Source organism: Heterocephalus glaber, unplaced genomic scaffold (genome assembly GCF_053883595.1).
Source record: "Heterocephalus glaber isolate CG9 unplaced genomic scaffold, H.glaber_assembly_v1.0 deba00001757, whole genome shotgun sequence".
Lineage (NCBI taxonomy): Eukaryota > Metazoa > Chordata > Mammalia > Rodentia > Bathyergidae > Heterocephalus > Heterocephalus glaber.
Genome location: NW_028258454.1, coordinates 3,744,756 through 3,763,680, shown reverse-complemented (window position 1 = coordinate 3,763,680; position 18,925 = coordinate 3,744,756). Strand labels below are relative to the sequence as shown.

The 18,925-nt window shown below is 41.0% G+C and overlaps 1 protein-coding gene across 4 annotated transcripts in view; it reads left to right on the top strand.

Annotated features, from left to right (window-relative positions):
- Iqgap2 (IQ motif containing GTPase activating protein 2) overlaps nt 1-18,925 on the top strand; it is a 284,128-nt gene that overhangs the window by 253,965 nt on the left and 11,238 nt on the right. For all 4 annotated transcript variants that reach the window (XM_004870168.4, XM_021248556.2, XM_087201158.1 and 1 more), the window contains 5 exons: nt 1,135-1,267; nt 6,186-6,288; nt 6,889-7,030; nt 14,836-14,923; nt 16,799-17,011. In XM_004870168.4, coding sequence (XP_004870225.1) covers nt 1,135-1,267; nt 6,186-6,288; nt 6,889-7,030; nt 14,836-14,923; nt 16,799-17,011 — 679 coding nt within the window. The remainder of the gene's footprint in view (nt 1-1,134; nt 1,268-6,185; nt 6,289-6,888; nt 7,031-14,835; nt 14,924-16,798; nt 17,012-18,925) is intronic.

Sequence of the window (18,925 nt, the reverse complement as noted above, 5' to 3'; positions counted from 1 at the left end):
ACAGACACCTGGCTTTTCTCCTTCTCTGTCTATGTTTTTAGGGTCTGAATGCTGGGGAGTTTTATGTATTTGTGTACCTAGCCCTTACCATCTTTTCATGGATCAGACACTTGTTTGGATCAACTAAGAATTAATTAGCTCTCCTTTGTCCAACTGTAAGAGAAGTTCGGAAGAGTAGTTAGGGTAGTGTAGATCCAGAAGCTTGCACCATTTAAAGCAGAAATTTAATTGCTTATTGGATTGTATTCTCTACTAAGACTTTAATTCTCAGATCAAGAGATATTATTAGTCTTGGGGTGAGGGTGTCATGCACAGTAGACAAGCACATGCTTTGCATGCAAAAAGTGTGTGTATGTGTGTGTGTGCGTGTATCAAATTCAACCGTTAGTTAGTTTCAATATTCTCCTTATGGGGAAATTTGATTCAGTTCTCCTCCAATTCATTTTGTGACTAGATTCATGGGATGAATTAAGTTCGTGAACTGAGGTACCACTGTATATACACATTTTTAGTTAAATTTCAGGGGCTGTTTCTCAAATGATAACATTTTAAAGATGAAATGCTCATGATCTGTTCATACTGAGTCATAAAAGGGAACTTAGGGGCCGGGAATTTAGCTCAGTGGTTTCACCACCTGCTGCACAAGCGTAAGGACCCAAGTTAGATCTCTGGTACCAAAAAAAAAAAGGGAACTTAGGCCCTTAGTGCTCTCTGGTGCTGTTTTAGGAGCTGAGTTCACCATCCACACACAAGCATGGGCTCCAACATCAAGAGTCAGCTGGGAAGAAGCTGTAACAGGTCCCTGGAGGCTAGGGATAGAGAATAAATACTAGTCATCATTCAAAAATTCCTCTTTTTTCTTCAGTCCTGGGAATTAAACCCAGGGGCCCATGCATGCTAGGCAAGTCCTCTACCACTGAGCTACATCCCCAGCCTGATTGATTGATTGATTGATTGATTGGAGATAAGGCCTTACTAAGTTGCCCAGCGGGCTTCCAATTTTGAATCCTCCCACCTCAGCCTCATGAGTAGCAGGGATTACAGATGTGTGCCAGCAACTCAGAATTTCCTATTTTGATGACACTTTCTAACTTACAAATTTAACTCTAATTTGACTTTTCTCCCCTTTGTTAGGAAATGTTTCAAAGAAGCTTGCAATGTGCCTGAGCCAGAGGAGAAGTTTAATATGGACAAATACACAGACTTGGTGACAGTCAGCAAACCAGTCATTTACATTTCCATTGAAGAAATCATCAACACACATTCAGTAAGTGGGATCAGAGGTCTTAGCAATGGACCCTGGTTCGGGCATCCATTCACTTGAAATTGCCTGCTCTCTTCAGGCCTTGCAGTGTACATGTGCTAATGCTCACATTCATCATCTCAAAACACCCTTCGTTATTTACCCTACGGCTCTTGGATGTTAATAAAATTCCTTCTCCTGAACAAGAACGTTTACTGTTGACAGGATCCATTTGCAAAGCCCACTTGTAACAGCCCGAACAGGGCCAACCCCTGACATTCTCTACTTGACCTTGGCCAAAAGGCCAAGAAATTATGCAGTGTTTGGATGTAGAGAAAGGTGGAAAACAGACTGCTTGAGAAAGACAGGAAACCCCCAGCAGCCATAGCCTCCTGCCCAGAGCAGCTGCCGTTCTTCTGGAAATCTCCATATCCTAGAAGCAAGCAGTTTCCGTCTGTGCTGTGTCACGGTCTCTGTCAGATGTCACCATGGTCAGCTGCTGGCACTTCATGGTGGCACTGGACAGCAATAAAGGCTTCGATGGCTTTTCATTTGAAAAGAGAAGCTAGGTATTGAGGGTCTTTGTTTTTAAGACTAACTGGGACTTATTTTGTTTTTAAATCCAATTGGAACTAGGCTTTTTTTAAGATAACCTTTTCAAGAATAGACCTTGCTAGCCAAAGCAGGGTCCTGGGCATGCATTGCAAAAAGACCTAGACCTTTCAAATTTCAGTGTGCATTCTAATGCAATTTGGGAGACTCTAGTGCATATGAAAGTTATAGATATTCCCGTTAAGGATTCACCCACCCTTGAGTTATACTGACAGCTGGGGAAAGCATAACAAATACAGCCCTCTCAGTGCACATATACTTACAAGGGCTGCTGAGCATTTCAGTCTTTACCAGGCCTTCTAACTAAACCTCAAGTGTGGATTTGGAGGAAGGATTGGATCTGGTTTTGTTTTCTCTCTCACAAGGTTGGAACAAGGAACTTCTCTGACATTTGCAACAAGCTCTCAATAGGCATTGATCAGATGAATAAGCCACCCTCCTGTTCTATATATAAGCAACCAAATCACAAAGAAACTGACAATGCACCATTTAGAAAAATAATTTCCTACTGAGCAAGTAGACTCATTCGTATTTGAGCAGTGGCCCATTTGTTTTTATGGCACATGATCCATCTCAAACAGATATGGGCATCTTGGTTCCATGTCTGCTGCTGGCCCTATCCACGTGCAAAAAGGGATAAGGAGCTCTCTTTCAGAGGCAGAGATTCTTTCTCACAGGGAGCAGAGCGAAAACATTCCTGGATTCATTTAGAGTCTCAGCCTTTCAGAAGAAACTGCCTGCTCCTTGTGTTGACAAGAATTGAAAACAATACGGTCCTGGGAAACAGAGCATGTGATGGCTATGACTCCCTTCATGTGTGGGGCTGGAAACAGATGTGGCATGGGTCTGATGTGGAATGGAGAGGGCAACTGTCCATTTCCTGGGTAAGTGTGGAGGCGTCTGCAGCAGACCTGCCAAGCTGCGGCCACACCCACACACTTACTGTGTGCTTCCAAGGGATCAAGGGATGTGTAGAACTGCAGTAGCCACTCTTTTTTTTTTTTTTGGTACTGGCAGTGGAACTCAGGACCTTGCGCTTGCAAGGCAGGCAGTGGAACCATTGAGCTAAATCCTCCCCGGTCCCTAAGTAGCCACTCTTAATAGAGACATTTTTTCAGGAAATGTTTTAAGTTCCATAATTAGCAGAAAAAAGGGTGGAGGCTAGTCCTCTAAATCATCCCTTTGTAGAGATAGCAGCCAGACCATCTGTCCTTTCTTTAACTTATCCCCCCACCTCCCCGTGAAATACCATTCATACCATCCTTCCAAATTTCTCCATGTCTTTATATTACCTGTTATTTATTTAATGTCTTTCTTTGAATCAGTTCACCTTTTTAAAAACCATGCATATTTCTTTGCTTTAAAATAAAGTACTTCTACTGTACTGAAAAACTATCATGCCCTGCCATAAACAGAAACTTTAGAAGAAGGTATGATCAGCACAGCATGGCTGGACACAGTCACTCCTCTGTCTTGAGGCTGTGCCTCTGAGCAGCTCTCCCTGTGTTAAAAACCTGGTTAGGGGCTGGCGGCATAGCTCAGTGGTAGTCCTTGCCTAGCTGTGTGAGGGCCTGGATTCATCCCCAGCACAGCAAAAACAAACCAAAAGCAATTACCAAGTGTTAAGGAACTGTTTAAAAAATTTAGTATTAAACCTATAGGCTCTCCTTCACTATTCTTCAAGATTAAAAGAGGAAAGAATGGACAGGCAGTAACCAGGGTAGCCTGAACTGGCATAAAGACAGACAGATCAAAGGGACCAAGAGTCCAGAAGTAAACCCTTACATGTATGGTCAGTTCACTTTCACAAGGGGCCAAAGCAGTTCAATTTGAGTGGTCTTTTCAACAAAGGGTACTGGGATAACTTGAAATCCACACGCCAAAGAATGAAGTTGGACCCCTTCCTCCCACCCTGTACAAAAGACAAATGAATTCAAAATGGATCATAGATCTCAATGTAAAAACTAAAACTATAAAATGCTTGGAATAAAGCATAGGAGTAAATCTTTGTGACTTTGGAGAAAGCAATGGTGTCTTAGATACGACACCAAGTATACAAGCAGCAAAAGAAAGAAACTGAATTTCATCAAAATCTAGACGTTTTGTGTTCTACATAGTGGCCATCAAGAAATTGAAAAGATACCGTGAGTGGTGGCCCAACCCTGTAATCCCAGCACTTGGAAGGCTGAGGGAGCAGGACCACCATGAGTGCAAGGCCAGCCTGGGCTACATAGCAAGACCTTCTCTTAGACAGAAGAAGGAAGGAAGGAAGGGGAAGGGAAGAAGAAGGAAAGAAAGGAAATGAGGAAACAACCAAAAGGTCAAGGAAAAATAATTCCAAACAATGTACCTGATAAGCGGCTTGTCTCCAGAATGTATACTCCTGCAACTCAATGATAAAAACCCTAATAATCCAGTTTTTATAGGGACAACTGTGAATCTAAGGACACAGTCAACTGAGTGAAAAATAGGAGAAAAATATGTACAGGTCGTATGTGTAGTAAAGGGTTAATCTAGAATATATAAAGGTCTCCTAAAACTCAAGAACAACCCCAATACCTGATTAAAAAATAAGCCAAGGGGAGCCAGGGATTTAGCTCAGTGGTTTCGCCGCCTGCTGCGCAAGTGGAAGGATCCGAATTCGATCCCCGGTACCAAGAAAAAAAAAAAAAATAAGCCAAGGGCTTAAGTAGACATCTCATATACAACTGGTCAGCAAAAACATGGAAAGGTATTCAACATCAGGCCAAGCATAATGGCACCTTCCTGTAATCTCATTTCTCTGGGAAACTGTGGCAAGAGGATCAAAAGTTCAAGCCCAGCCTGGGCCACTTAAGTTAACCCACCCTGTCTCAAAATAAAGTCGTTTAAAAGAGCTGAGGACATAGCTAAGTGTGGAGTCTTTGGGTTCAGTCTCGTTTTTAAAAAAGTTCAGCATCATCAATGATTACAGAAATCCAAATCAAAACCAGAGTGAGATACCATCTCACACCCATTACATGATTGCTATCAAAAAAGAAGTAGTGCTGGTTGGTTATGAAAAAAGCAGAACCTTTGTAGGCTGTTGGTGAGAATATGAAATGGTACAACCACCAAGGAAAGCATGGCATTTCCTCATCATTAAGCATAGAATTACTACATGATCCAGCAATTCCACCTCTAGGTGTTCACCCAAAATAATTGAATATAGGGTTGAAGAAATACTTGTATACCCATGTTCATCACAGTATTATTAATGATAGCCAAGTGTCCATCCATAGATGAAGGAATAAAATATGGTTTGCCCATACAGTGGAGTATTACTCAACTGTAAAAAGGAAGGAAATTCTGATACATGCTACAACATGAAAGAGCCTTTAGGGATATTATGCTGAGTAAAATAAACCAACCACAAAAAGGCAGATTCTGTGTGATTCTCCTTATTTGAGGTCCTAGAATAGTTCTAAGTTCATAGAAAATGAAAGTAGATTAGTGGTGTCCAGAGGCATAATAATAGGGAGTGCCTGTGAATGGGTACAGGGTTCCTTTTGGGTAATGAAAATGTTCTAAAATGAGATGGTGGTGATGGCTGCAGCACTCTGTGAATGTACTAAACACTGTATTATAATATCTTAAGTGAATGAATTTAATAGTGTGTGAAGTATACCTCAGTAAAGCTGTTGAAAAAAGATTAAAAATTGAAAAGGGACTAACTTTATCATTGTGATTCAGTTTCATGCCATAGTTGCTTAAAACAACTAAAATTCTATCTCTTGTGAGCAGAGGTACCAGTCCCAAAGTTTGGAAATACTTTTTTCAATTTAATTACAAATGCAAGCCAAGACAGGGGGATCTGCCCATCACATCTGGGTCTTGGGTCCAGAAAGCATATGGGCATCTCTGCTGTCATTACCCAGGGAGGATCTTCACTGCCAGGTGAAATAGCTTAAAATAGCTAATAGTGGTGATTTTAAAAGTAGCAGTACAGGATAGTCTTTGATTTCTTTATAATCGCTCTCCAAAGTGATATGGAAAGGCCCTTCCAGTCTGTGCCAGTGTTTGCTGGGATACCTTTGTCTCATTTTAGACTCTTTCTCCCCAATTTTGATTTTCTGTCAAAGGTAGCAAAGAGCACAGGGAGGGGTTAGGTGGCAGAAAGCTGCCCCTTGGCAGATCTTGCAATCAAGTTAGTGCTGTATTTCTCTACAGTCCACAGTTTTAATAGGTGTCAGGCTTGTGCTTAATATGTAAGTGATACTGGGAGGAAAGTGTGAAATATGGGCATAGGGAAATGTAAATGGTAGCGGCTGGGACCTGACTTCCATCTCTGTGTGTGTGTTGCTCTCCGAAGCTCCTGCTGGAGCACCAGGATGCCCTGGCCCCTGAGAAGAGTGACTCGCTCAACAAGCTGCTGGAGCTGCTGGGCTCAGCACCCAGCGTGGAATCCTTTCTTGGTAAGAGCTTGTGCCTTCTAATCCTGGAGTTTGCTCATTTTAAGTTGTTTAGTTTTACTGCCATAAAAATTGTTTTGGAATTTAATACTTGAGCTTCTTTAAAGGATAATGCTGACTTTTTGTCCTCCTTACACTAAGAGTTCTGTAATTTGGGGTTGGGATGTAGCTCAGTAAAACACATGGTTACCATGTGCAAGGCCCTGGGTTTTCTTCACAGCCCACACACACACCAAAAATTCTGTAAATCATAGTGCCCTGGATTATAAAACAATTTGATATCCATGAAGGTAAGCTCCAGATTCATCAGAAAACATTTGTGAATCTGTTTCACAAAGAAAGAACATGAAAAAACCGAATTTGTTAAAAAGTGACAGATGCCTTTCTGTGTTTCCTAAAATCTCTTCTGTTAGTCGTTCTCTCTTTTTGTTACTTGTTCGTATTTGGAATATGTGTCCCATGTTATTTTAATGTTGCAGTCAAATATTAAATCGCACCTCAGATATGGCATAGTGTGGACTCTGGAGAACACCGTCGGTGCCATCCCCCACACCACGAGGCGTGGGCTGGAAGATAACTAACCCGGTCATTCTCATCCTACAGGTGAAGGAGCCGTGGACCCCAATGACCCTAACAAGGAGAATACACTAAACCAACTCTCAAAAACAGAGATTTCCCTTTACTTGACAAGCAAATATGACATAGAGGATGGCAGCGCTATTGATGGCCGAAGCCTCATGATAAAGTGAGTTGTGACCTAGTGGGTCCCCAGTCACACCTGCTGACGCATGCACACCAAGGGAGGCTCAGTGCCAGAGAATTCACTTCAAAGTCGGTAAATACTGACTTGCACTATGTTATCAGTTAGACATCAAACCAAAGAATAATAGATTCTTTCTAATTCAGGAGGGAACTAAGTATTGTAACAGACGGGCCTTGGCTTTTAGTTTTCCTTGGAGTAATTTGATTCCTTTAAGAAATAAATGAAGTGATTAACTCAGGGAAATATCCATTTCAGAGTGGTTGAAAGATTAGCAAGTAAATACTCTGTAACCAAATTTTATTTCTGTTATAAAATGATAATATAAAAAGGCACATACCTGATAAGAAATGATACCACCTGATTTGTTGGCCTTTTCCTATTAAAATGGTCCTGGAGATGCTCACCAGCTTTGACTATATTTATATCCCTAACTTCTACCCCAGAGATTTCAAATGAAGTGTTCACCTTTTAAATCCCTACTGTGTTTTTCCACAAAGGCTTCTAGTGTGCCACATCAGTCTATTCCATGCTTACAGGAAGAACAAAAGCAAGATTCTCAAAACACCATAAATTAAAAGCACATGATCACCAAAAAGTGCAGTTTTTGAGACCCTACATAAAGGATCAGATGCCTGTCCACTCATTAGAACAATTATATTTGGAGGAAGGTGGAGACTGGGAGAGAGGGACGTGGCAACAAGGGGGAATAAATCCCTGAGACATTTCACACTGTCCTGCAACCTACCTGTCCTGCATCTAAGGTCGTTTTCGTTTGTGGTGACGTTTGTGTCCTGCCACTGATGTGCTTCGGGCACCACTGGAGTTTTTCCAGATACTCAGCTGCCTGTGAAAACACCAAAAAGGGCTTCCTCGGTGTGCTAGATTGTGTGTCCCCATCTTCCAGGAGCCTTGCACTCATTGTCCTTGGATCATCTGAGGCATTCTCAGATCACTCTCCTGGCAGACAGTTGAGAACCTGCTCCAGGTCCTGGGCACACAGCAGCAGACCGGCTAGTGCATCCAGGTCACAGGCTCAGCTGCAGGACAGGGACATGTCCTCGGCCTCTCAGATGCTAAGGGCAGGGCTTTCCCTCACTGGTTACAAAAGTCACATTGAACATTCAGGAAGACAGGGCAGGGCAGGGCTTGGAGAAAAGAAAGGAAACTGAATTCTGCTCCCTGGCCACCTCTGCCCAAATGACAATTATTAAAGTGACTGGAAATACAGATAGTGTGGCTCTGCCATGCAGATGGAATTAGACTGGATTATCCCATGATCTAATAAGCTTTGTCCTCTGAAATAACAGGATGAAATTCTCTCTTAATTGGTTTTGTCTGGAATTTGAGTACCATTTGCTAGATGCAGTGATCTCAGATGTCTGTGTTCATAAATAGAGAGCACAGTTAGGGGTAATCAGAGTATCAAGCAATCTGACTGTCATATACATTTGTACTAATTTCCAGACAAGCATCTCCATAGTTCTGCAAGTTCTTAGAATTCACATTTTAAAAAGCAAAACCAGGACCAGGGATTTAGCTCAGTGGTTTTGGCACCTGCTATGCAAGCACAAGGACCCGAATTTGATCCCTGGTTCCCCAAAAAAGCAAAACCGGAAAAGTCAGGCACTTTGGGAAGGGCTGCTGGGAAACCTGTGGCGTTGTCTTGCCTGCCCTGTAGAACATCAGCCCCATGTGGGATCTCTGGTCTCCTCAGGGTGTGCTGGAAACAAATACTATCTGCTTCTTGCTGGAAACAAACCGTCTCCTCCGTAGAGCCAGCTAGTTTGGTGGAATATACACAGTATAAAATTTACTCTTCCCTCTCAGTGGTGTTGACTATGGTACTTTCACAGTGCTGGGCAACCATTACCGCTGCCCAGTGCCAGAACATTATCATCCCAAGCATATTCAGGTTCTCAACCCCTCACTCTCCAGCCCCTACTAATCATGAGTCCACTTTCTGTCTCTGGAACTTACCTATTCTAGATATTTCCTATAAATGGAATTACAGTGGTACTTCAGTTTGAGAATTCAATTCTCACAATTCTGATCACAGAATTTGTTCGACAATTGTAGCTAGAATCAGGAGATGAATTCTGGGGTTAGAATTGTGGAAAGAATTAAGTTTGTGAACTGAGGCACCACTGCATATAATATGTGACCTTTTTTCTTCAGGCTTCTTTTATTCAACAGTGTTTTCAAGGCTCCTCCATGTCATAGTCTGAATCAGTACTTTGGTCCTTTTCATGATTGAATAATATTTCATTGTATGTTATACCACATTTTGCATACTCCTCAGGTGATGGACATTTGAGTTGTTTCTACCTTTAAGCTGTTATAAATAATGCTGCCTTGTACTTTTGTGCGCAAGTTTTTATTAGTATGGTTGTGATAATGAATATATTTATCTTGGGAGTTGATATACATATATTATATCTTAGTCTTTTTATTTCCCCTTTCTTTCTTCTCCCTCTCTCTCCATCTCTAGAATCCCTTACCATCTGCAAAAGGTCTATCTTCCTGTTGCCTATCATCTTTTATCTTGTTCTTTAAATTATTTATATTTTGAGTTTCTCATATAAAAGAAACCATGCAATATTTAACCTTCTGTGTCTGATTTATTTCACTTGGCATTGTGTTCCCAAGATGCATCCATTCACAAGTTTCTGTTTGAACATCTATTTTCAATTCTCTGGGTGTATATCTAGGAGTGGTATTGCTGGGTTACATGTGTTTAGCCTTTTGATGAAGCATTAAAACTTTTCTACAGCAGCTAAAGCATTTCACATTCCTCCTGGCAAGGTTTGAGAAGTCCACTTTCTCCATGTGCTCAATAATATTGTGTTTCTTTTCTTTTTTCTTTTTTTTTTTTTTTTTTGAGGGGTACTAGGAAATCGAACTTGGGACCTTGCACATGCAAGGCAGGTGGTGGAACCACAGAGCTAAATCCCCAGCCATCCTTCACTCATTTTTAAATTGAGTTGGGTTTTTTTTCCTGAGTTGAAAGAGTTTTTTATATATTCCAGATACTAGGCCTCTATCAGATCTGTGATTTGCAAATATTTTTGTCCCTTCTGTGGATTATATTTTTACACTCTTGTACAGTTAAAAAATATTTGTGCAGAAAAGGATATTACCAAGAAAGAAAAGACAACCCACAGATGGAACAAAGATATTTACTGTAATTCTCATTTTTTATGTGTACACACACACACAGTTAAATATGGAGAGAGAATGAAGAGCATGTGTGCCTATGTAAAATGTCATATGATCCAGTAACCCCTTAAGGATGGAGAATATTCTCAGTAATTTACAGGGGAGGAAAGTAGGCTCAAAACAGATGTTACCCTTTTCCTGGGAAAAACACATAGCAAGTGGAGCAGAGACTCAAACCCAGGTGATGCTAGAGCCTTCAGAGCCTGCACCCTCGAGCAGAGTTTCCACCTCTGTGTGGGCACCGTCATTGTCACCTAGAACACATAATGAGGATTATGTGGTGCTGGTCATCTTTTGGACCAAGGGGGAGCAGCTGACAGATCTGAGGAACATCCAGGACACATACTGGACTAGGAAGAGCCACTGGGTTCTCTCCCTCTTCATTACGTTTGTGGAATACAGATCCTCAGTTCAGTTATTGCCATTTTCCCAGTACTACCAAGCAAGGTCATATTTTGAAAGCCTGGCGGTGGAGTCCAAGGGTGACCGGGTTACAGCCTCTACCTGTCACTTGTTAACAAAGACTCAGCAAGACACCTAATCATCTGTGTCCTCTTCTATAAATGGGGAAGGAGGAAAAGGAAGAAGAGGTGGGGCAGGGGCTGTGGTAATCCTACAAAAGCCTGCATTCACACCATATAAATTATAAAGGACTACACGATTGTAAATCTCTATTATACCCTATGATTCATCTTAAAATATGTGACCTTTATGGTCTCTGTTAAGCTTGCTTTCCCACAAAAGCATGTGTAAGTCGAAGGTGATATTTGTGTTTTTTAATCATACTTAGCTGCTCAAGTGCTTAAGTTGTCATCTCTTTAAGAATTTTTCTTTCACATGACTCATTTTGGATATCCATTATCCCACCCAAAAGAACTCCTTGCTTTTGGTTCATACTGGCAGGAGCACTCAGTGGCTAAGATGAAATTTTAGATCTGTTGATTAAAATGTGTGATGATGTCATTAGAATTTTGAGCAACCAGAAATATTCCTTAGTTTCCACAACTGTGAATTCCTTTTCAGCTTCGGCACCCTGATGTCGAAGTGCAATAACAGGTGCTGTAGGACTGGCATGGCCAAGCCCAGGGAGCCGCACGAGCTCCCGGCACCTCGGTCCCATTTCCCAACTGCAGGTGTGAGCCCAACTAGGCAAACAAACTCCCTGGTGTGTTCATTTGTCTTCATTCTCTCTCAGAGTTAGAGACCTCCCTATGCAGGAAGGCAGGATCCTTGGTTTGGATCAGCTTGTTTGAAAATCCATGGGGCCAACACTCTTCCCCGGTAGATTTATGTGGCCAGACATTTCTGGAATGCTGTGTTTGCCCTGGGGTGGGGAGAGGCAGGCATCTTAAGAAAATATTTGGCAACGGAAACATGAACCAGACTACGAACTCCCTGTGAGTCTGTTATGAAGAGGAAATGCGCTAGAAGAGGGACTGAAGGTGTAGCTCAGTGGTGGAGTTTGTGCTTAGCATATGCCAGCCCCCGAGTTTAATCCTCAGCATCACACACACACGCACGCACGCACGCACGCACGCACACACGCACGCACGCACATACGATAAAAGGACACAGTCCTGTCACCCTTCTTCAAGTCTGTGGGGTCTGAAGATGTGGAAGGGAAATTTGCCTCATCCTGTGCAATAGTAAAGAAGCAGGAAACCAATGTTTACCTGTTAAACCTCTTAGGTCTTTGTCGCCTCCTTTGTGAGAGCAGACAGAGGGTTTTCCTGAGGTTCCCTCAGAGCTCATGTGTCCTATGACTAACCGTGTCCAGGGAGTGGGCCTCTTAGATGGCCTGCTTCCTGTTGAAGAATGGAATGTTCCAGTGCCGCACTTTCCAAAAGAAATTTAATAGGAGCCACTCGTGTCATTTCAAATTTTCTAGAAGCCACATTTTAAAAAGAAACAGGTAAAAAAAAATACTATTTTCAAGTTTTCCAGTGAGAAATTTTACGTTATGAATTTTTTAAAGTGACACATCATGATTGTACATATTTATGTACAATTTATGGGGTACAGTGTGAAATTTAATACATGTATACAAACAATATATAGATAATTGCCATATCTATCACCTCAGACAGCTGTCCGAGTTATGTTGGAAGTTTAAATTATTTCTATTAATATATTTTATTTAACTCAGTATATCAAAAGTATTTTCATTTTAATAGGTATCAATGTAAGAAACTGTTAATGCGTTGTTGTTTTCTCCATACTAACTCCTGGACTCCAGTGTGTGTTCTGCACACACTCAGTTTGGTCTAGGCATTGTTTATGGGCTCAGCTGCCACCTGGGGCCAGTGGCACCTTGGGAAGAACAGCTTTCAAGACCACGTAATGCTTGATACACATCTTTTTTATCAATCCTATATCAGTTCTCTGGGAGATTTCCATTTTTTAAATAATAAATAAATAATAATAAAACCAGGGCTGGGGATTTGGCTCAGTGGTTTCGCCACCTGCTGCACAAGTGCAAGGAGCTGAGTTCAATCTCCAATACCAAAAATAATAATAATAATAATAAATAATAAAACTGATCGGAATTACATAAGGTATACAAGTCCACATAACACAATAGGTAACATATAATAATATGTAACAGGAACCCAGATATGACCTTAGATCTGTATGACCCTAGTGTCCTTGATCCTTAGGCACACAGGGGTCAGCAAGAATTGAATTCCTTGTCCTGGGTCTGGGTAGTTACCTGGATTTAGGATGTCTTGAGTAGACCTTCAACAATGAATCCCACAGGCCTGATGTGAAGTAGAATTCCAATAGCCAGTTTGTCCTTCAACAGCTCCTGAACACATAAGCCATTCTTTGTCCCTGGCAGGGCACATATAACTGACCCATCACTGGGTTATTAGACAGCGTCTCTGAAGAGGATGAGTTAGGATTTCTTGGAAGTGTGTATCACAAGTAGCTCGTAGAACATTATATCAGAAAGCAAACAGTCACTGCTGGCATGTTTGAAATCATCTAGAGTTTTATTTTTAACTCAGTGTTTCTTTTTAGTTCATTTCTGATGGTGACCAGAGAACAGGAATGTGTATGAACAAAAGGGCATGTGGCCCCCTCAGCCACAGATTGCCTCAGGGACAGGGGCCATCTCCCACGGGCCTATAATTAGCTGTGTGGCCACCTTTGACTCTGGCGCGTCTTTCGCTGTGCATGCATTCCCAGATGGCCTGAAAATCCCCGGCAGGCAGCACAGGGTCTCTGGGCCAGAGGAAATGGCCATTAGAGGCCTGGGAGGAGGGAGGGAAGGAAGATGCCCAGAGATCACTCTTCTCATGCAGATGTGTGGTAAACCGGAAATGAGAAAAATCCTGTTTACAGAGGTCCTGGTGGACTTTCCTATTTTCAAAAATCTTATACTGGGAGTTAACTGTAAGGAGTCATTCAGGAAGAGTTGCCTTTAGGTTTCAAGCTGTAAAATTTTTATTTTTAGTTCTGGTTTTCATGTTATAAGTGCAAGAAATCACCTGCTGTTGGTTAGCAAGAAATTCTGTTCTTTGACAGAACTGAAATTCAATAGGATAATGGGGTTACCAAGAAAGTGTAACTTCAAACCTGACCTGTATAGTTTAGTCAACTTCTGTTTGTTTGCTGCTTTTGTTTTGTTTTGTTTTTTGGTACCAGGGATCGAACTCAGGTCCTTACCCTTGCGCAGCAGGCGGCGAAACCACTGAGCTAAATCCCCAGCCCTGTTTGCTGCTTTGGGAAGGGAGGCTATTTCCAATAATACTGTTCCCACTTCATATAAGACTGAGAAGCCTGGATCATTGACCATTATGTTAAATTTCTTTCATAGTAACATATCCAGGTCCCTAATTAGAAAGGAGTGGCCAATTGCCATAAAGAATAAGTAGTAAGATCACCTGGCTCTCACACCGCAGAGGGTTGTTCTCCAGCTGGACACTTTTTACTGTCACTGCTCTGTCCTCCTCCAGCTGAAGACAAGGACCTGGCCCTGTTGTTAGCTCCCTGGGTCCTTGAACACCCATCATCCTAGCAGCTGTGTCACCAGCATCCCGAAGCCTCCACAGGCTGCATGGGACTCCCACCTGTCCCCAGCCTGCTCCCTGACTCTCTCATGGCAGGAGGAGTGGTGCTTGGTCTGGCTCCTGAAGGCTTTTGATGCATTAAGAGGCTCAGAAGTATAAATGCTACTAAAGTCAAGAAAGGGGGATATTAGACAACACTCTCTGCCCTCAATGATAGCAGGCCACACTAGCAGCACTTGCCCCTGCTGCCATCAAAAAATTGTCTCTGTCTAAAAAGAAGAAAAAGTACTTAGATAAGGAATCTTATGACATACTTGTGCCCAATTAGTGATAGTTTAATCCTCCAACATCAAGTGTGTGAAGCCCAGGCTTTAATTATCAAACATTCATGAACTCTCAGGAGCCATAGAGCAGACCAATGAATTCCAGCAAGAATGTTTTATTTTGAGGGATTATCTTTGAAGCTTTATTTTTGGGCCATAGTCACTCAAGAGAAATGACTTTTGTGCATCAGGACTGCTGTCTAAAAGTTTCTCTCCTCTTTTTCTCCTTTGTAAGGACCAAAAAGCTGATTATTGATGTGATCCGAAACCAGCCAGGGGCCACACTGACTGAAATCTTAGAGACCCCAGCAACTGAACAGCAGGTAATTTGTCTATAAGTCTGAAATAAGTATAATAGGGTTTGATTTTCCTAATAAATCTCATGCCAACTGTTCACTGGCATCTGGGAGAAACTTTCTGATGTGGCATGGAAGCAAGGATTTGAGTCTATTGTAGTAGCCAACTGAGTTCATCATATTATAAAATCCATGTAGAATATCGATGGATGAAAATAGAAAATGAAGCATCAAAGTTACACTGAATTTAATTTTACTCTATGACAGGAAGATAGTTCTGAGTCTTTCAAGGCCTCAGAAGGTTCATCATAAACTTTATCAAACAGGATAAGTCAGCCAAGAGATAGTTCTGCTTGATAGAGTATAGAACCTTTCCTATTTTATGTATTTGCTGACATGAAGAAATAAATGGAGAAGGATCTCGCAACATGAAGGCTGTTTTCCAACGCTTCAGAGGCAAATGTCTGAGTGTATAGGGTCCAAGCAGCACTGGTGTAGTTACAGTTTCATGATTATCTGGCATTAAACTTCTCAATGTCTCTTAAAATAGTTCATTTTGAAATAAGTTAATTCCAGTGTTAGGATTTTAGTACCAAGAATTGCTGCTCCTGAAACAAAAGTTAACCAAATCATCTAGTTATTTGTTAATGAAACAATCCATTTTCCTGAATTTTTAAAAATTTAATTGGTTGCCAGGAAACCATTCTGTCTGTTTTTAATTTTTAAAAATATGAAACAAAACTTCAAATTATTTAATGTTTGTTAATGTATGAATTTTTAAAAACAATGTGGGTAGAATATCATCCTAATTTAATATGAGACGTTTTCAGTTTATTGTTTCATTTTTCCCCAAAAGTATCACGTCTAAGTGACTAAGAATGCAGACATTGGGACAGAATATAGCTCCGTGCCTGCTTGGTCTGTAACTCTGGACAGCTGCGAATATTTTTGTGCCTAGTTTCTTCAACTGTAAAATAGGAAGAGGAACAATTTCTAATTCACAGGAAGGATTAAATGAGTGAAAACATGTTAAATGGGTAGGATAGTATCTGTCAAATATTAAGTGTTCAATAATGTTAACTGCTGCCTCTGTTGTCTATTGCTAACCTGCCAAACTGTTCCTGTATCCAGAGTGTTGCCCAATGTACCATGTCTAACATTGCAGGATCTAATTAATAGCAATCATGACTATACAATTCATCTAATAGGTCAGGCAACTCAATAACACAATGAAATGGGAAGATCACCATTCTCTCTTTACTTCTCTATTCATTTCTTGAACAAATTATCCAGATAGTATTTATTTCATTTACTCCTAGTCTATTTTGGAACCCGTTGTATGCTAGAATACCCTTATTCCGTTTGGGTCAAAGAAACCCTGACGGCTTCTTAACTTTGGTAGTTTGGGAGTGAGCCCATTATCAGAGTGACGTTCTCTGCCTCAGTGTAGAGTTCTTTATGGATCTCTGTAGCTGTGGCTGGTGTGTGAGAGATTCACTGCCTTCCAGACATGCAAGTTCTCAAAGGCACATTTTAGTAGATAATCTAGTTTTAATTGTCTCAACTGGACTACCTAGGGATTGAAATCCTTCCCTCCAGGGAATGAAAAAGTAGAGTTATCCATTAAAACATGTCCATTACTAAGGTGATTTGGCACTTTTCTAAGAAAGTAGCTACTTAGAATTTTGCCCAAATTAAGTTTGCTATCACTACTGTGTTATAAAAGGAGGATGTAATTCCTTCCAAAGTCCTGCTCCAGAACTGTGAAGGACAAGTTCTGGTGCTAGTCTTTGGATTTTGTCTTTAGGGCAGCTTTCATTTTGACATAATTTGCCTTGTCTGGATCCTAAATCTGAGATTAGGGAATTAAAGAAAAGCCAATACTCAATATTCTCTTTTCAGGAACAAGATCATGCCAAAGACATGGTGAGCCGCGCAGTTATGGACTCCAGGAGTCCAGAAGACGGGAAGCAGAGCCAGGCAATGATGGAAGATGCACAGCTGCCTCTGGAGCAGAAGAAGAGGAAAATCCAGAGGAACCTGCGGACGTTAGAGCAGACTGGACATGTGTCATCCAAAAATAAGTACCAGGACATCCTCAATGAGATCGCCAAGGTGTTTGGAAACAGTATTTTTCTTTTTCACTTAGCAGACATTTGCTCATCATTGGTTGCACGCTGGGCACCCTGGCAGTGACTTGAGGGACTTGTAGTTACCTTTGCCACAGTTCTGCTTTCCTCAAATTACAGATGTTCAGAGGTTCCAAACCAGTTGGTGTCTTTTAATTGAGAATAACCACAGTTCCCCAAACCACTAGGAGAGTTGAAACACAGTAGAATAAATGCCTGGGAGATTTGATAGACAAGTTAGGTCTGTACCTGTACACAATTCTTACTTACTAGGAGAGCTTTCTTCTGAGATTGGTAGTGGCCACATAGCCCAGTTACTCAGGACCTGCCATTGTGATGGTCATTCTGTGTCCTTGAGATTTGCTTCCAAGAAGTTTAACCTAAATACAGTTCAGACTTAAAAGTTTGTTTTCTCATCTTGTGTGTTCACATTTGAGAAGCTTCCTGAGAAAAGGATCTCAACTTAGTGCAAGGAAACATCACAGGAAGTGGTGACATCTGTTTGTCAAGGATAAGCAAGTGTGTATTTGGATAAAGAGCACATTTCAGTCTTATTATCCAAACCTGCAGTTAATACTGGTCTAGAAGTTAAAGGCAGTTGAACTCTGGGAAAAAACTAATTTTTCACCTCCTGGGAGTGAAATACATGGTTTCATTTTTTGATGGAAAATTATGGTCAGTTCTGAGAGTAAGGTTATTACAAGCCTGCATTACACAAGGGAAATAGCATTTCTTTCTATAGCTTTGGAGTGGAAATATTTTTCTCTGAGAATATAAGGTAGAGAAATCAATGCTTTGGATTTTTTAAAAGGCTATTATGAAAGTACACACAAAAATATTCTGTTTAATGAAGATTTTTACATAGGGAGAATGTGTGGGAAGTCCGCTATGAATTCCTGGAGGAATAGGCTTTAACTTGTTCACAAAAGAAAATAACATTAAACAGATAACATTTTATTAAATAAAACATTTTCATAACTTACTGAATAGGATTACAAAAAAACTACATGTTTAAATTTAATGCAACTCAGCCAGACATGATGGCACATGACTATAAATCCTAGCATTATGGGAGGCTGAGGCACAAAAATCACAAGTTCAAGCCCAGCTGGGGCAGCTTAACAAAACTCTGTCCCAAAATTTTAAAAAGGGCTGGGCATGTGCAGCTCAGTGCAAGGGCCCTGGGTTCAATCTTCAGTACCACCAAAAAACAAACAAAAAACTTAGTGCAACTCTTGTAAGGTATAAATAGCTTACTTATGTTCTAGGAATTCAATTTAAATACAAGTATAGTCATTTCTTGATATTTCTGGGGAATTGGTTCTAAGATTTCCCAGTGATAACCAAAATCTCTGAATGCTCAAGTTCCTCATATGAAATGGCAGTTTTTGCATATAACCTACAGACATCTTCCCATATTTTTTGAGACAGGGGTCTTGCTATGTTGCCCCCCTCCCCCACCACTGCCATAAATGATCCTCCTCCCCAGTAGTTGGGACTAGAGGCATAACGCCACCATGCCCAGCTTTCCCACATACTAATAATCTCTAGATTACTTATAACACAATGGAAATATGGCTATGTAAATCTATACTATACTGTACTGTTTTGGAAGTCATAATAAGAAAAAATGTCAGGGCAAGGGATTTGGCTCAGTGGCACTGTGCCTGCCTCACAAGGGCAAAGTCCTGAGTTTGATCCCTGCTACCAAAAGAAAAAGAAAAAACGTCAGCATGCTCAGTGCAGAGGCATTATTATCCCTGAATATTTTTAATCCATGTTTGGTTGAATCTGGATGTGAAACCCAGAGAAAGGGAAGGCTGATGGTAATAGTTGTCAATGTTGAATCCTTTAGTTTTAATAGCTCAGTTGTTATTTTATAAATCTCAAGAAATACTTA